The sequence below is a fragment of the Rhineura floridana genome, chromosome 8 (assembly GCF_030035675.1).
Source record: "Rhineura floridana isolate rRhiFlo1 chromosome 8, rRhiFlo1.hap2, whole genome shotgun sequence".
In the NCBI taxonomy this organism is placed as follows: domain Eukaryota; kingdom Metazoa; phylum Chordata; class Lepidosauria; order Squamata; family Rhineuridae; genus Rhineura; species Rhineura floridana.
The window spans coordinates 1,974,364-1,992,571 of NC_084487.1; the positions used below are offsets into that span (position 1 = coordinate 1,974,364).

General features: G+C 51.2%; 1 protein-coding gene across 4 annotated transcripts in view; it reads right to left on the bottom strand.

The window, feature by feature from the left end:
* Positions 1–18,208, bottom strand: part of SHANK3 (SH3 and multiple ankyrin repeat domains 3) — a 445,396-nt gene that overhangs the window by 347,770 nt on the left and 79,418 nt on the right. For all 4 annotated transcript variants that reach the window (XR_009764300.1, XM_061637962.1, XM_061637959.1 and 1 more), the window contains exons 2-3: positions 8,961–9,164; positions 3,861–3,932 (exon numbers count right to left, since the gene is read on the bottom strand). Coding sequence is in view for 3 of the 4 variants with exons in the window: in XM_061637962.1 (XP_061493946.1) it covers positions 3,861–3,932; positions 8,961–9,164 (276 nt within the window). In the remaining variant the exon portion in view is untranslated. The remainder of the gene's footprint in view (positions 1–3,860; positions 3,933–8,960; positions 9,165–18,208) is intronic.

Here is an 18,208-nt window from a genome sequence, read left to right on the forward strand (position 1 = left end):
GACACTTAGCAAACAAAACAAAAACTAGCAGTGGAGGGAGGTTTTCCTTTACCTAAAATCCAGCAGGTTGCCTTAGAGCCTTGGCCTGTTGCTACCAGACTGCACATCTGGGTCTCCCAAGGAAGAGCCTGTTTGCCAGCTGGACTCGCCTCCAGCCTCCATTGGAGGGGATGCCAACAGTCCTCCTGCCATTCCTCAGAGAAGGGCCAATGAATGCGAGGAGGCTGGGGGTGGGACCTGTCACCAGGATCCACCACAGTGGGGGGGAGCCCCTAGCAATGTGCTGTTTGGATGCCGAAGCCAGCCTTTGCCAACCGACTGCCCTCCTGATGTTTTGGAGTACAAATCCCATCAGTCATGGAAAGTTGTTGCCCCAAACATCTGGAAGGCACCACGTTGCCGAAGTCTGGCACCCGTCCCTGTGTGCCAGTGTGTACGGCACTGATGATACCCTGCCCTTCCTCCAAAGAGCTTAAAGCGCCCTCCACGGGCTGTTCTGAAAGCAAGGAAGAACAGGGCAACCTGCATGTGGATGGGCATTGCCTCAATGCTTGTGAGCTTCCAGGGGCTGAGGGCTTGTGTCTGGCCAGCCATCGTGATGGACAGAATGCAAGTCTAAACGGGCCAGCTTTGCCCTGAGTCAGCAAGAGTCTTGCTAAATGAGAGCAGGCTTCATCAAAACACTCCGTAAGCCCTCGGAATGGAAAAGGAACCCAAACAAAGAAAAGCTCAAGCGTTGTGTGGCATCCGTCACAAAGGCAAGACGCCTACCAGGTTCTGCTCTGGCAGAGGCCTGGAAGAAGGGCATCTTGCCTGCTGATGACCCCTGCCTGGGGGGGAGAGATTCATCTGGCCAAACGAGCCCTGCAGGGAGCCCCTTTTCTCCCTCTTCCGGCTGTGCATCTGTGCATCCCTTCCCTCACCCACCCAGCAATTGCTGTTTCCCAGGCTGACTCAGCCATCACTTTTCCTCCTCAGAGACTGACCATCACTTTCCCTCCTCAGCAGCAAAGATTCCCGGCCACCCTGCACCACAGTACCAGAAACCAGACCAGCACCCCTCAAGCTGCCGGCCAAAAGGATCAGCACTGCTGTGAGCAACAAGGGCAGCTTAAGCAGCCAACGGGGCTCCTACCCCAGGCCTGCCACAGGCTCACCCTTCATAGGGGCAAGTGATGGAGCCCTTGCTCAGGCAAGGGAGAGCCAAGCAAGGATGGCATAAAGGCTGAGGAGACGCCCGGTTGGAAGGTCTGCAGCTCAGTGACAGAGCACCTGCTCTCCATGCAGAAGGCGCCAGGTTATTTATTTCTTTCTTAGTCGCCCATCTGCTGGTTATCCAGCCACTCTGGGCCACGTACAAAATAGACATACAAATACATTAGACATTAAAAATCTGAAAACAATGATAGTAAAATCTAGCCCACCCCAAAAGCCTGCCTGAAGAGCCAGGTCTTCAAGGCCCAGCAGAAGCTCATCATGGAAGGGGCATGGCGGAGATCATTTGGGAGGGAGTTCCACAGGGTGGAGGCCACAATGGAAAAAGCCCTCTCCCTAGTCCTCACCAGTCTGGCTGTTTTGACTGATGGGATGGAGAGAAGGTCTTTTGAGGCTGATCTTGTTGGACGGCATCGCTGATGATGCTGGAGGCGCTCCTTCAGATAGACTGGGCCGAAACCGTGTAGGGATTTAAAGGTCAAAACCAACACCTTGAATGGGGCCCGGTAAGCAACTGGTAACCAGTGCAACTCTTTTAGCACTGGAGCGATATGATCTCGCCGGCGGCTGCCTTTAATCAGGAGCACCGCTGCATTCTGTACCAGTTGCAGCTTCTGGACCATTTTTAAGGGTAGCCCCACGTAGAGTGCATTACAGTAGTCTAGGTGAGAGGAGACCAGGGCATGTACCACCGATGGGAGCAGATGACTGGGAAGGTAGGGGCGCAGCCTCCGTATCAGATGGAGTTGATACAGCGCTGCCCGGCTCACAGCCAAAACCTGAGCTTCCATGGACAGTTGGGAGTCAAGAATGACCCCCAGGCTGCGGACCTGGTCTCTCAGGGGCAATTGTACCCCATTGAGCACCAGGTCCAAATCCCCTAACCTTCCCTTGTCTCCCACGAACAGTACCTCGGTTTTGTCAGGGCTCTCCAGGCAGGCTTCTCCAGTCAGGACTGGGGGAGACCCCTGCCTGGAACCCTGGAGAGCTGCTGCCGGTCAGTGCAGACAGCTTTCGGCTAGATAGGCCAATTGGTCTGGCTCAGTATCAGGCAGCTCTCTATGCTCCTGTGTCAGCTTCTGGGTAAAGCACCACCAGATGTAGACCACAAGAATGGGCAGCCCTTGAACAATACAACCCAGGCCTCCCTGGCTGGCACCAACGTCCTGGGATACGTTTCCTTGGGGGAAGCGTGATGCTGCATGCTAACATAGCCTTCCTCAAGCTGCTGCCTTCCTGGTGCTCTGCACTACAATTCCCACCAGCCCCAGCCAGCATGACCAATGGTCAGAAAAGACTGCCGCTCCATTCTAAGTACCAGGAAGGCATCAGGTTGGCAAAGGCTGCCCTAGTGATTTTTTTCAGCCCTAGTCACAGCCATGTCCATGTGTAAACCCAATGAAAGTAACAGACTTGACTAACAAGGGTTCATTAATTTCAGTGGGTCCACTGTGAGTAGGACATAGTGGGAGGCAGCCCCTAATGTGTCCCCCAATGCCCCTTTTCCACAGCCGATCCTACAAGCGCACGGGGCTAGGGCAGGGGCTGCAGGGAGGTGAGCAGGAGGCAGTGTGAAGGTCCTGCCCCCTTTGCTCTTTCATTTGTGATTGTGGCAGGCCCAGAGTGCAAGGAACAGGCCAGCCATCACCCCGTGCATGGTGGGCTTGAGCGATGGTGCCACCTGGACAGGAATTTGGGAGAGATGTCAGAGGGCCCCCCAATGCAGCAAGGCTGTCTTACCACAAATAAGTGAAGTAATACACATTACTGCCTAAAGAACGCCCCCCCTCCACACACATGCATGTACGCACACCCCAGTGGTGGCCAGTGGCTCCTTCTTTATTTATCAGATTTATATCCTGCCCTTCCTCCCAGAAGAAGCCCAGGGCGGCAAACAAAAACACTAAAAACATTAAAACATCATAAAAACAAACTTTAAAACACATTAAAACAAAACATCTTCAAAAATGTTTCTTAAAAAAAAGTTTTCAAAACATCTTCTAAGATTAAAAACATTTTTAAAAGGTTTCAGAACATATTAAAAAGCAATTCCAACACAGACACAGACTGGGATAGGTCTCAACTTAAAAGGCTGGTTGAAAGAGGAAGGTCTTCAGTAGGCACCGAAAAGGTAACACAGACGGCGCCTGCCTAATATTAAGGGGAGGGAATTCCACAGGGTAGGTGCTGCCACACCAAAAGTCTGTTGTCAGTGGGGCAGTGGAATCCACTCAGAGTTTTAGTCTGAACTTTCAAGAAGCTATCTAAGGTGTTTTCATCTTGGACACCTCCTTGAAAGTTTGGTCAAAAATCCAGAGAGGATTACACTGCCCCACTGACATGGAGCCACGAGCCACCTCTCTCTCTCCCTCTCTCTCTCTCTCTCTCTCTCTCTCTCTCTCTCTCTCTCTCTCTCTCTCTCTCTCTCTCTCTCTCTCTCACACACACACACACACACACACACACACACACACACACACACAGAGAGAGAGGTTAGAATCTCAAATGGGCTAAGGGCACCACTGAGCCTGAGAACTGCTGAGGGCTGCATTGTGCGCAAAGACCGTCCATGCTCACTCGCTCCATCAGGACAGACCGCCATCACCATCAGCTGCACTCTGAGGATGGTGGTCCTCCCTTCTTACCTTGGTGTGCAACTTGGCAAACTGCTTGTCGTCCAGCAGGCTCTGGATGTAGACTCGCCTCTTGTACCGGAACTGGAGAAGAGAGGCAAAGGGAGGAAAGAGACATCACCCACAGATCACTGGGGCAGAAACCAAACCAACAACACGAAGCAGCAGCAGCCATCCACGGCCTCCCATGGCATTTAAGAGCATCAGAAGAGCCTGGCCGCAGCAGCTGGGTGAGGCCAAAGGAGCCCACATGCAGGCCAGCATATCCTGCCCTCAGCAGTGGCCTGTCCTGAGATGCCGCTGCCATTCAGAGCCACGCCTGCCTCTCTTGAGTTCCTTCACAGTGGAACGCCCCTTTCCACGTTCTCCAAGGGGCAATGTCATAAAATCAACAAGATTAAATAACACGCCCCATCAAAAAAAATATTTAAAAGGACACAGCTACCCCTGGTAAAAAAGGCCATGTAGGGAGTCAGAGCTCTCCTGGGAAGTTCTCGGGCCTTGATGACCTGCCAGGGTGAAGGGATGCTACAATTGTTAAGCAGGTGCCACAAAGACCTCCCTCAGCCCATCAGCAGAACAAGCACGGCCATACTGATGGTACTGTCACCTTGGCAGGTGATTCTGTCGAAGCTCTGGTCGACCTCTGGAATGAGGAAATGACCAGGGTGGTGGACACAATCGCTCCTAAGCATCTCCTTTCGCGGATTGGACCTAAATCTGCTCCTTGGTTTACCGAGGAGTTGGGTATGATGAAACGCGAAAGAAGGAGACTAGAGCGTCGTTGGCGGAGAACTCAGAGCGAATCTGATTGAACACGGGCTAGAGTCTATTTAAAGACCTATTCCATGGCAGTCCGGGCTCAGAAGAAAGTTTTCTTCTCTGCCTCTATCGCGTCTGCCAAGTCTCGTCCGGCAGAACTGTTCCGAGTGGTCAGGAGCCTTTTAAGCTCCGACCCGTGTGACCATGATGATGACCACTCAGTAGCCCGTTGTCATGAATTTGCGCGGCATTTCGCAGAGAAAGTTGCCCAGATTCGTTCTGACTTAGACACCAAAATTAATACAGTCTCTGGGGATGTAGCTATGGCTCCTGCTTGTTTTATTAGAATGGATTCCTTTCAGCCTGTCCAACCCGAGGATGTGGACAAAATCCTTGGAGGGGTGCGTCCTACTACCTGCATATTGGATCCTTGCCCTTCCTGGCTTATAAAAAATGCCGGGGGGGGGCTGGTTGATTGGGCCACGGAGGTGATTAATGCCTTCTTGTTTCAGGGCAGAATTCCGCCCTGTTTAAAGGAGGCAGTAATAAGACCTTTATTGAAAAAACCCTCCCTGGACCCTGCACTGTTAGTTAACTATCGCCCAGTCTCCAATATCCCTTTTTTGGGCAAGATAATAGAGCGGGTGGTGGCTACCCAACTCCAGAGGTTTTTGGATGAAACGGACTACTTAGATCCATTCCAATCTGGTTTCAGGCCCGGTCATGGGACCGAGATGGCTTTGGTCGCCTTGGTGGATGACCTACGCAGGGAACTGGACAGGGGGAGTGTGTCCCTGTTAGTTCTACTGGATCTCTCAGCTGCTTTCGATACCATCAACCATGGTATCTTGTTGGGCTGCCTTGCTGGGATGGGACTTGGAGGCATGGTGTTCCAGTGGCTCCGGTCCTTTCTAGAGGGGCGAACCCAGAAGGTGGTCATGGGGGATGCCTGTTTGACTCCTTGGCCATTGACCTATGGGGTCTCTCAGGGTTCAGTTTTGTCCCCCATGTTGTTTAATATTTATATGAAACCGCTGGGAGAGGTTATCCGGAGTTCTGGGGTTCGGTGCCACCAATATGCAGATGACACCCAACTCTACTTCTCTTTTCCACCTAATGAAACCAAGGAAGCCATCCAGACTCTGAACCGATGCCTGGTATCAGTGGTGGACTGGATGAGGATGAACAGGCTGAAATTAAATCCTGACAAGACAGAGGTGCTCCTTGTCAGTCGGAGGGCGGATCGGGGAATAGGGACCCAACTTGTGCTGGACGGGGTTACACTCCCCCTGAAATCACAGGTCCGCATCTTGGGAGTACTCCTGGACTCGGCTTTGAGCCTGGAGGCACAGGCCTCTGCTGTAGCAGGGAGTGCTTTTGCTCAATTAAGATTGATACGCCAGCTGCGCCCGTTCCTTGATTTGTCAGACTCGACTATGGTGACACATGCACTAGTTACATCCCGATTAGACTACTGTAACACGCTCTACGTGGGGCTGCCCTTGAAGACTGCTCGGAAACGTAAATTGGTACAAAGAGCTGCAGCCAGAATGTTAACTGGTGCTGGACTTAGAGAACGTACAACCCCTCTATTGTACCAGCTCCACTGGCTGCCAATTTGTTTCCGGGCACAATTCAAAGTGCTGGTTTTGACCTATAAAGCCCTATACGGCCTAGGTCCAGGCTATCTGTTATATCGTATCTCCCCTTATGAACCTGCTCGACCTTTGAGATCATCTGGTGAGACTCTTCTCTCTATCCCATCTTCCTCGCAAGTTTTTATTGCGCAGACACAGCATAGGGCCTTCTCAGTGGCTGCCCCTAGATTATGGAACTCTCTCCCCAATGAGGTTCGTACGGCTCCCTCGTTATCGTCTTTTCGTACCCAGTTGAAGACTGTTTTGTTTAGACGGGCTTTTAATTAATAATGTTTATCATTTTTTAATCTATTTAAGATTTAATGTACTTTTAACTGTTTAATTGTATTTTTGTTTGATTTAATTGTTTTGGGTTTTAGTCTAATTATGTTTTAATTGTAAGCCGCCCTGAGTCTTTTGAGAAAGGGCGGGGTATAAATATTTTAAATAAATAAATACTGGGAGAAGGTCATTCCGATGGGGCAATCTGCTAGGTATGTTAGGCAAAAGCTGTATGGGGATGCATAGGTCAAAACCGTGCTCACGAGGAGCCGGTCCAGATCCCACTCATAGGCTTATAATCTGTACCATACACCCTCAGGATACGCCATGCAGTATAGCATGGAATATGAATGAATGAACTGTGCAGTATTTAGCTTCCTGTGAACTTAGCTTTCATAAATGAAAGCAAGCTTCTAGTTCTCATGGAGGCAGAGAAAAATTAGCACCTATGCAGGTAGCGCCCAACGAAGACTCACAAAGTGGATGGGCCCCCAATCAGGGCCTCTATAGGTGGCCTTTTTGTGGCTTTACCCAGCTCCTGTCCCCCTGCATTCACTTTCCTAAATTTAGCTTGGTGGCGAATCATTGTGTTGTAGAAGCGCTCCTGAAAGGGCTATGGGAGGTAGAGGTGACAAAGGTTGGCATTTTAGAACTAACTGACAGATCAAAAAAGGAGCAGGGCACTTGGGCTGTTTGGCATTCACCGAGGCGCTCTTAAGGGACTCAAATCAATGAGTGAAATCATTGATCTTTTCGCTAAAATGAAAACCTAGCATTAGTCTCCTTACCAGAGGCTTGCAAGGAAGTTAATGTAGCATCTGTTTTTGGAAAGGGATGGGGAGGAGGATGCAGGAAATATAGGATGATGCCGATGTTAAATTGGTGGGGAACCCTGCAATCCCAAAAGCTACTTGGCATGGCAATAGTTGAATGGGGATGCCAACGAAGCAGGCGCCTCCTGCCAGGACATCCGCTCTTGGAACCTGTGATGCAGCCGCTTTGGGTGGCACAAGATCACAGGCCAGTGTTGGCTGTGGAGGCCCAGCCAGACTGGGTGAGACTGAGGGACCTGCGGCGCATCTGCCGCAAGAATTACATGCTAATCCAGTGTTTTTAATGGGATTTTAATAGATTTCTGAGGTCAGCGTAGGCAGTTATTGAGAGCACCCAGCCTGACCTCGAGTGTGGCAAGGGGGTCACCATTAATGTATTCCCATTTATTGCAATATCAAGGCTAGCAAAATGGTGCCGGCAGTCAGAATCCGCCTCTAAGAGTCCCAGTGCCTCCCTGCCTGTCACTTGCCGGTTTAGGGATTTGTGCCATTAGACAGGCCTTGGCTTTCTGCTCACCCTGCAAGCTTGCCTTCAGATCTCTTTGGCTGACTGGCACTCTTTTCCGCTTCCACACACACACACACACACAGCCTGGACCTGAAGAGAGGGTCAGCTCTGCCATCCACGCTGGGGGAAGCAGCTGCCTGGGGCAGCACAATTCACAGGGGGCTCCTGCAATGCTGTGTGCCCGGCTTCTGCAGGCGGCCACTCTGCTTCTGACACAGCCAGCTCCCTCTGCAAAGTGACCCACTGGGGGTTCTGCGGCACCCAAGAGGCCTCCAAGGTACCCTCTCCCTGCCTTGCCTACAGTAACCCTAACCCAGTAACAGTCAGAGGGAGCATTGCTCACCTCCCCTTGCCAACGTCGCTGCCAATTCTGGAGAGGGAGAAGGGAAGGGGCAAGGTAGGGGAGCTCAGCACGGTGCAGGCGCAGCAGTAGAGCCAAGCTGATGCTCCTGCCACCACGCCCGCTCTGCACTGAGCCCTCCCCACCTCGCACCTCCTCTTCTCGGGAACCAGGAGTGATGCTCGCTCAGTGTCAGGAAGGAAGGTGAGCAACCCACACCTCTGATGACTACTGCCCCAACCCTTGACTTCAGCGCAGCCTAGAGAGGGAGCCCAGGAACATAATACTGAGTTGGACTCGTGGTCCCCTTGGCTCAGTGTTGTCTGCACTGACTGGCAGCAATGGCTCTCCAGGGTTTCAGGCAGGGGACATTCCCGCCTGTATCCAGAGATGCTGCTGGGGATTGAACCCAGGCCCTTCTGCATACAAAGCAGATGCTCTGCCCCTGCCCTGCGGGGGCCCTTCCCCTGTCTTGGCCTTTATGCTTGAATTTTGTACTTTATGCAGGCTGATGTACTTGTCCTCTGAGTCCTGGAGAAAACTGCCACCCACATACAGGCCTTGGTTCTGCCAAGGCCACCAAGAGCCAGGGATGCTAAAAACAAAGGCTGGCAATTTGTGTGCCTGCCATTCAGGAGCTTGCACTCGGGGGAAAGATTGCCACCTGAGCCCTTGTCCTTTCCATTTAGCCTGAGCACCTGTGCCTAACGCAGTCACTACAGCAAAGGAGGCAGGCCTGCAGGTTGGTACCTCCAGGTAAGGGACCGGGGTGTCCGGGTTCAAGGGATACTCCCTCAGCAGGCGCTCTTCATCCAGGAACTTCCCAGCTCTGCCGTTGAAGGCTGGCTGGAAGAGGCCATAGTTCAGCACGTCCTTCAGGCTGTGGTTCAAGGTGCAGAGGATGCGTTGCTTGGAGACCCAGACCGGGACATCAGGGTTCAGCCGCAGACACTTCTGTCAAGGGGAGGGAAAGAGAGAGAGAGAGAGAGAATAAGACACTGGCAAGCAACCAAAGGCATAAAAGAGGGATGGCAGAGAAACTCACTTTTGTTTGCAGAGAAAGCACTGTGTCTGCACTTCTTGAACTAAAATAGAAACTGAAGCCCAGTTCTCCACCAACATTCACACTTCCCTGAATTTTGCAGTTCTCCAACAAATGTGTACAAATATGCATATATGAGGTGAACAAGTGCATAAAAATGTTGGAAAACTACTTGCAAAAACATATATGTTGCTGTGGATTCCCAGATGGGAGCTTCACACTCCTGCCCTAAGGCAGGGCCTCTCTGTGGCATAGGGGCCCTCAGCAAGGACCCAACCTGGCCACCTGCTGGCACCAGGCCTGGATTTGATAAAAATAAGACAGGGGTATTCTGCAACCTGTTCTGAGGTGGGGGTGGGGGATGGGAGGGCAAGGAAGGAATCTAATACCTAAAAGTTCTTCATCTTCTACAGTGTGATAGAATGAAGTCTTTGAACCGTCAACCTGCCTTTTTGAACACAAGCCAGAGGCAGTGGCTGCTTTGCCATGCCTCAAAGCAGCCCAAGACCCAGGCTTCAGAAAATGGATAACTGCCTTACTCTTAAAACACGAGGGGTTGCCTTCAAACCCCGTCTGATCAAAGCCGTTTCTTTACAGGAGATGGTTATGCATTGCAAAGCAGTCATTAAGTAGCATGTTGTGTGAGAGCTGCTGCGCCCCTCCGCCCTTCCTCACAATGACAGCCCATGCCTCCCCCCCTTGCCCAAAGAGTGGATGAGAAATGCTGCGCGTGAACCCATCTCGTCTGATGCCCAGGAGTGATAGCAGGCAAAGAAAGTCCTTTTCCAAGGCTTGATTGCTACATGGCAAAATGAAAGATCTACAGCTGCTGAGAACCCAGGAGGGCGGGTGAGGGGCCGGGAGGAGTGCTCTGAATTTAGAATCAAAATGAATAATACAAAGGGCAGCATGCTGGTGAAGATGACTGCTCCCATAAGACATTCAGTGGCAGAGAGTTACTCTTTCCGCAGGAGCAGCGGCCCCCAAATCCAGAATGGGAAATGCCCCAGGATGGAAGTCCAGTTACCCTGGCAAAGGGCTCAGCACCTTCTGTTGACGCTTGCCTCCCTCTCTCCCTCCCTCCCAGCACTACCTGGATCACCTGTGGCAAGAGACCTTGTGCTTCCTGCAATTATGCGATGACACACATTTCCACATAAGACTACTGTGGATCTTGCCAAAGCCCAGCAAGCCGCCAGGTTCGGCATCTGGAAATTCACACTGACTCTGGCTGTAAGCGTGTCTAGAGGCAGCAAGGCTGGTGTTTACCTGCGGTTTCCGCTGTGTGCCCACCCCATGCCTTACCACTCTCTTCCACAAGCCCCTGGCATGGAATTGTCAATGTTATGACAAAAATCATGCTCCACTCCTGTGGCCACAATTGTCTCACAGGTAAAGGTTTTTGAAAGCGGAGTGGCTGTGCACCCAACACTAGCGACTCGGTCTCACACTTGTTTCCAGGAGAATGGAAACCAAGCCCCATGAGGAGAGACTGAAAGAACTGGGCATGTTTAGCCTGGAGAAGAGAAGACTGAGGGGAGATATGATAGCACTCTTCAAGTACATGAAAGGTTGTCACATAGAGGAGGGCCGGGATCTCTTCTCAATCGTCCCAGAGTGCAGGACACAGAATAATGGGCTCAAGTTGCAGGAAGCCAGATTTTGACTGGACAACAGGAAAAACGTCCTAACTGTTAGAGCCATACAACAATGGAACCAATGACCTAGAGAGGTAGTGGGCTCTCCGACACTGGAGGCCTTCAAGAGGCAGCTGGACAGCCATCTGTCGGGAATGCTTTGATTTGGATTCCTGCATTGAGCAGGGGGTTGGACTCGATGGCCTTGTAGGCCCCTTCCAACTCTGCTATTCTATGATTCCATGGTCTGCCTCCCTCCCTGTCCACAAAGCACATGGCACCGAACAGAGGATCAGTGCTGGCCATAATGCAGCTGGACACTCTTACAGCTTACCGTGCATGTCAAAGAGCCTAAGAAGAGCCCTGAAGCAGGACCACATCAGATGCCTCTCTAGTCTGGTTTACTGTTTCCCCTGGTGGCCACCAAGGACCTCTGGGAAGCCCTCAAGCAGGACATTTAGGAAATCTCCCACTGTATGTCCACAATATAAGATATCCAGAGGTGTAAGACTGCCTCTTAACATGGAGGTTCCATTGCTACTAAAAACTGTTGATAAAATTATTCTGCTCCATTAATTTGTCTGCTCCCCTAAAACCACAACCATTGCCATAATCTCACGGCAGCAAAATAAAGTTTAAAGTTATGTGTCATGTGAAGAAATAATTTATTGCCAGTCTACAAGCAATAGACCGAGAGTGTAGAAAGACGCCACCTGCATGTGCCCCAAAGTTTTTGCCACCCCAGAACACAAGAGCAAACTTTGATTATGTACAGATATGTGCCACCTACATGCACGGCGGGCACTGGGGCAGAGGAAATGGAGACCGTGATTGGACATGGAGTGAAGCAGACGGGTTGCTTCAACAGTCACACAAGTCCTGGCATTTTGATACATGCACTGATGTTTTACATCAGAGAACAGATGGCCGGGGTTCCAAACCACACTGCTGAGCCCAGCAGCCAAGGGTCCATCCCCTCTGCGATGCGGCCCCTACAAGCCCCTACTACGCCTCCTCACAGGTAGAGATAATGAAAGCAGCTGGCAGATGCAAACATCCAGCTGCCTTGACAGGCTGGCCCTTCAGCATGAACAAACCCCATAATGGAAACTGCCCTCGGCCCAAGCTTCCTAGGACAGACCTTCTGCACACCTCCTCTGGAGATCCAGCCCCGAGCAGCCCACTAGCCCCAGGGCAGAAGACCCCAGCCAAGCTCTTGCCAAAGAATTGTTATGTAAGCAAAGGCCCCTTACTCAGCAGCAGAGCCCTTGCTTGGCATGCAAAAGGGCCGAGGCCCAGTCCACACTGTCATCTCCAGGCAGGGCTGGGAGAGACTCCTGTTCCAGAAACCCTGGAGAGACCCTGCCGGTCAGTGTCGACAATACTGAGTTAAATGGACCAATGCTCTGACTCAGTACAAGGCCAGCTTCCTCTGTTCACTTCCTCCCCACACCCCCAGTCTGCAAGAAGCTCATCTTAACAAGAAAAAATAACCATCCTTGGCTGGTGGGGGACGGTTGCTCCCATTGTGGGGGACAGGAGGTGTTAAACCTTCTGCTGTGATTGGTGAGGCCACTCCCCCTCCCTCCAAAAGGACCCTTCTTGCCTGCCTCTCAGTTGCACAGCAAGCACAGACTGACATCACTATGGCAGCCGCTGAAGGCCACAGGGGGCCGAGCACCCTTCAAAGTCCCGGCAAAGAGCAGCATGGCAGATTCAGGGCACAGGAGAGGCAGCGGTGGCGGCGGCTCTTGCTTCCCAGAGCCATCTCTGCTGCTGCGCAAGGACGCAGAGGGCAGGGCAGCCGAAGGAGGCACATGCCAGCCTGGGAGGGCAGGAAGCACTCTCCACTCTCCCGCCACAGGGATTTGGGACAAAGAAGAACACAGGCGGCAGGTGGGCCAAGGTGTAAAATGGGCCCACACCATCGTGCCTTTTTAAAAGGGAGAAAAGCAGCTTTGGGGGAAGGTGACTTTGAATGGGGAAGTGGCAGAAGGGGGAGGGTCCTTAGCCCTTTCCCCACCCACTGGGCCTCCGCTGCCATTTTTTCCTCAACTGGTGGCTTTCCCCACCACAGGGTTCAAAATGTGGCAGTTCTGATTCCCTCTTCCCCCCCCCACTGGGGAAGCCATAGTGGTGGTGGGGGAGGGGATTTTGAAACTGGAACAGAGAAATAGCAGCCCTTCCCCCGCTGTCGTTCATTTCTCCATGAAAAATTGCCCCTCCCCAAAACTGGTTTTCTCTTTTAAAATGAACGGCATCAAGAGTTCCTTCCTTTACAGGTAATATACTTCAGTTGGAAGGAAATGCAAAATGTTGACAAGAAGACCAGGATGGAGATGGAGGATTTTGTAGCAAAGGCAAGTGTGTGTGTGTGTGTGGGGGGGGAGAACATCACCAGAAGGGAAGGTACGAGAGCAGGCGCTGAGCACCAGGCGCTCAGCACCTTCACCTCAGCAAACCGGGGCCAGAAAGCACAGCGTGGAGGATTCCAGCGAGTGGAGTCAGCCAGCGCTCAAGAGCAGGCATGGGGGAGAAATTTGATTCAGTTTGTATTTAAAAGCAAACCTGACTAATCCACACTCCCTGAAACACGAACCAAAACAGAGCCCTCCTTTGCCATTTGCCCTTCTCTGAATTTTGCAGTGCACTCCTCCAGCCAAGTCGTGTGCAAAAAGATGCGTGTGATGGGCCAGATAAAAACATGGATTACTGAAAATAACATACAAAAATGTATTATAAAAAATTGCTTTGCAAAAAATGTGCACATTAGGAGAAATTGCATACAACCATGTATATTAGGAGAAATTTGCATTAAAACACTAGCAAATTTTCACAAGGCCTTTTTAAACATGAAATGGCAAACAGGTGTAGAAAACAGAACTTAAGAGCGAAAAACTAAGGAAACCCCAGACAGGTAGATCTGCCCATCCCTTCTCAAGAGCATTCAGGGCAAAGATGCTTCTCTCTCTCATTCTCCCCTTCATGCATATCGACCCACGCAGCCTCTCAGAGAAACACTCCACAGCTGCCACCCTCTCTGTAGGCGGCCCCAACAGATCAGCTGCCCCCCCACAGCTGCCCTAGTCTGTATAGGAGGCTGGGCCCAATGTCCTGTAGGACCCTGCAGAGTTGCGTAGCAGAACGGAGAGTTCTGAGCGAGCTTATGTGTGTGTGTTTGAATCTTTGCTAAGATTCTACCTTCCCTGCAAATTAGTCAGACAGAGGCTTTAAGCTTAAAAATAAGAAATAACTACTTTATTCTGGAAGTACATGCTTGATAGGAAAGAGTCCTATATCTAGCTAACTAGCTAAGTTGGAGCAACGAGCACTGCGCCCAGTACTCGCCCTCATGCTGGATGAGAGGGAGAGACAAAGGAAAGATGTCTGCTCCCCTCTCGAGAAAGAAGACGACTGGGAAGGCGAGAAGGAACTGGGATCAACATACTTTGCATATCAGTCTAGCAGGAAGGAGAGAGACAGCAGGAGATCAAAGGGATAGGTATAGCCTAGCAACCAAGAGGTCTCCTCTCTAGCTACCCTTTCTAACCCCATGCAGCCTCAACCCACAGGTTGGAGTTGAACCACATACATTCCAACAGTCTGAAGGGCTATAAGGTTTTTCCCTTTCTTTGTTATCTTGGGAAAGCAAAATAAAGCAAAAGCACCCCACAACCCTTCCCCACTTTGCTGCGCTTTCCCCCCAGCACTGCCAGAGGAGGAAGGAAGCTGACCCCAACCCACTGACGCACACTGAGAAAGAAGACGAGGAAGGGAGGGTGAGCTCTTCCCGCCCCTCATGACTACTCCGGGGAAGAAGGAGGCAATCTGCACCCAGAGCAATCCTTTGCACAGCAAACCATTCTCCGCCTGGGCAGAAGCAGGAAAGCCAAAGAATCTTGACCACCACCATCTATCTTCCACACACGGTCCCACCAGGCGCACATTTGCACTTTTGCTGCTACTGCCCTGCCCCTCAGAGGGGCTGCACAGAATGCTCGCAGACTGACACACAGATGGGCAAAAGGCCTTTGTAGCCCTTCATGCACTCTTAATTCATGATTGTTGTTGTTGTGTGCCTTCGAGTCGATTTCGACTTATGGCGACCCTATGAATCAGCGACCTCCAAGAGCATCTGTCATGAACCACCCTGTTCAGCTCTTGTAAGTTCAGGTCTGTGGCTTCCTTGATGGAATCAATCCATCTCTTGTTTGGCCTTCCTCTTTTTCTACTCCTTTCTGTTTTTCCCAGCATTATTGTCTTCTCTAGTGAATCATGTCTTCTCATGATGTGTATCTGTAAGGAATTCTCATGTGGGAATGGCCAGAGCTCAGTGGCAGAGCATCTGTCTTGCATGCAGAGGGTCCCAGGTTCAATCTCTGCTGGCATCTCCAGGTAAGGCAGGGAGGAGCTCCTGCCTGAAGCCCTGGACTGCTGTTGCCAGTCAGTGTAGACAATACTGAGCTAGATGGACCAAGGGTCTGACTTGGTCTAAGACAGTTTCCTATGTTCCTAATTGTCTAGGTGCTCATCTTTGTAAGCAAGCCAGATTATTTATTAAATGGGTGTGGGTGGGTGTTTACACCATTAAAACACTGTGCTGGAGGGCACAATCAAGGCCAGCAGAAAAGGATGAGCGGCTGCCTTGCAGGGCCAGGCTAAGGAGTGAGGTGCCCTACTCACCAGCCGCCCCCAAGGTCAGCTCCTTGTCATTCCTGTTTGCCTTTGAACTGGCCCTGTTCCTCTGGCTTTGGGAGCACAGAGCGATTTCTGCATGCAGAGACGTCAGAGGTGAGGCGTTTCCTAGCATGGAGATAAGTGATGGGGAAATTGCCACACACTTTAATTCTGTGCGTCAGGCTGCTGCTGAAGAAACAGGAGCACAGACAGTAAAGAAAAGAAAGCTGGCAACCCCCCAGTGAGGGCCGTGAGTGCATCAGCCACCAGGACACCCTGCTGTTCTCGGCTCGGACTGCTTGCCTGGAACTTGTTGCACACTCTGGGTCCCTTCATCAGAACTTTCTGTTTGCTGTTTGCAAGAATTGTTTGCATTTCTAACATCCTCCTCTATCATCATCATCATCATCATCATCATCATCAACAACAACAACATATATTTCCCACCCTTCAACCAGAGGTACCAGGACGGGTTACAACAATTTGTAAGAGCAATGTGTGAATCCCAGTGTTATTATTTTGTCTCTTCTTCCTTAAACATTGACAGCCAGTGTGGTGTAGTGGTTAAGGTGCTGGACTACAACCTGGGAGACCAGGGTTCGAATCCCCACACAGCCAGGAAGCGTACTGGGTGACCTTGGGCCAGTCACTGCCTCTCAGCCTCAGAGGAAGGCAGTGGTAATCCCCCTCTGAATACCACTTACCATGAAAACCATATTTGTAGGGTCGCCGTAAGTCAGAATCTACTTGAAGGCAGTCCACTTCCATTTTCCTTACACAAAAACAGAATCTGATGGCTGAAGCCTGAAGGTGTCATTGTGGTGGAAGGTGGCCTTGGAAAGGCATTAGAGGAGGGTCTGAGCTGGGGCTTCCCCTTATGCATACAGACCAGCTCCAGTGAGGCTCAAGCGCTCTTCCCGGGCAGGGCCAGGCCAAGGAAATTCAGAAAGGGCTGCAGAGGTTAGGCTGCTGAAAGGCTGGCAGCTGCTCAGGTCTTGCTCTGCCCCCTCAGACATTGGCAGGCCTCTTCTTCCACACCCCTCACTTTGTCTGGGCACAGGTGGTCAGCTTTGCCACCAACCCAACTAGGCTTCCAAGATCTTTGCTGGGTGGGGACAAATTTTGGCAATTGGCCCTGGCAGTACATGGGCCAGGAATGAGGAGGGGGCTGTCTCCGGTTGTCTAGCAAATCAGATCTGTTCTGGGGTGCGTCCAGATAACAGCAATAAATTCCATTCTCTCTCTCTCTCTCTCTCTCTCTCTGTGTGTGTGTGTGTGTGTGTGAATGCTATGCAAGTGTCAACCTGGTCTGTTGCTAATCACACAACATATAGCCTCTCCCCACATCTGGTCATTTTCTACAGAAAATATGCTAGATAAACATCACACACAACTTGAGCACCTTATTTATTTATTTATTTGATTCCTTTTATGAAGCATTTCTCCTTAAATATCTCAAAGCAATTTCACAGTAAAAATGTCAACAGTAAAAACAATTTCATATGTAAAAACAATTTTTAAAAAAGTGCTGGAAGAAAAGGGAGTCAGTCTGCATAAATAAGATGACAGGAAGTTCCTGGCGGCTGGATCAGGCCAAAGACCCACCCAGCGGTCACCGTGGCCAAAGAGACGCCCATGGGAAGCTGGCAAACAGGACCAGAGTGCCCCAGAAATGTCACAGAAGTAACAACCATAAGGGCTGGCCAATTGGAGGCTTGGGAGGGGGAGGTTCATGTGCCTCCCCCCTCCCAACGCCCCCCACAAAACTTTGCCTCTGACCCAAAGACTCACGCTGACCCATTCTGTTCTTTGTCCTTTTCTCACCCCCCAGGAGCAAGCCAAGGCTCAGGCCTTGAGGGCTCTGCCTGAGCTCTTCATTTGCAGCGGGAAGGAGAGGGTTAAAGAGCCTTTGCCCACCCCTGTGCGAGAGTCAGTGGGTGTGGCCAAATCTCAGCTAGAGAATATGGCAGCCTCTCTTGGGAATGAGTGGCCAACAGGGGCTACACATTTCCTTCTTCCTGATGAGAAGTTGTGCCAAGGCCGCCCCAAACTAAGCACAGACTGGGCCTCTCCCCATTTGCTTTCCAGCCCAGTAAGGAATCTGCTCTCTCTCTTTTTCAAAAGCCAAGTCTGAAGGGTGCCAGCAGAATCTCCCAGCCAGCTCCAGCCTCTGAATACTGACAATCATGGCAGGCAAATGAACAGACATCAAAAGCTGCCTGGCAGGGCTGTCTTGCAAGATCTGAGCCCTTGTTAAATGCTAAATGGTGGGTGCAGAGAATGACCCAGTGCCAGAGAGTGCCCTGGTGCAGGGAGCTGCCTCATTAGCCAGCCAGTCTGGAAGAGGTGAATGACCCCCAGGTCCCGTTGACCAGTTTGCTTTTAGACCCCATATTATCCGAAGGGGGGAGGGAAGAGCTGCTTCGCCCTTCTTCCAGAATGCTGTGGATTGCTGCAGTGATGGATGAAAGGGTTGAACAGCATGGAGATGTCATGAGCCCAGCATTGCCTCTTTAGAAAACGCAGCAGATGGCTGTTGAGGTGCTGAGAAGGGACTTCTCTCAGCTTAGAGGCAGCCTTGAGGCAAGATGTGGGATTCCTTGCAGTTACAACTAAGGGACCCACAATTGGCCCCACAGAAT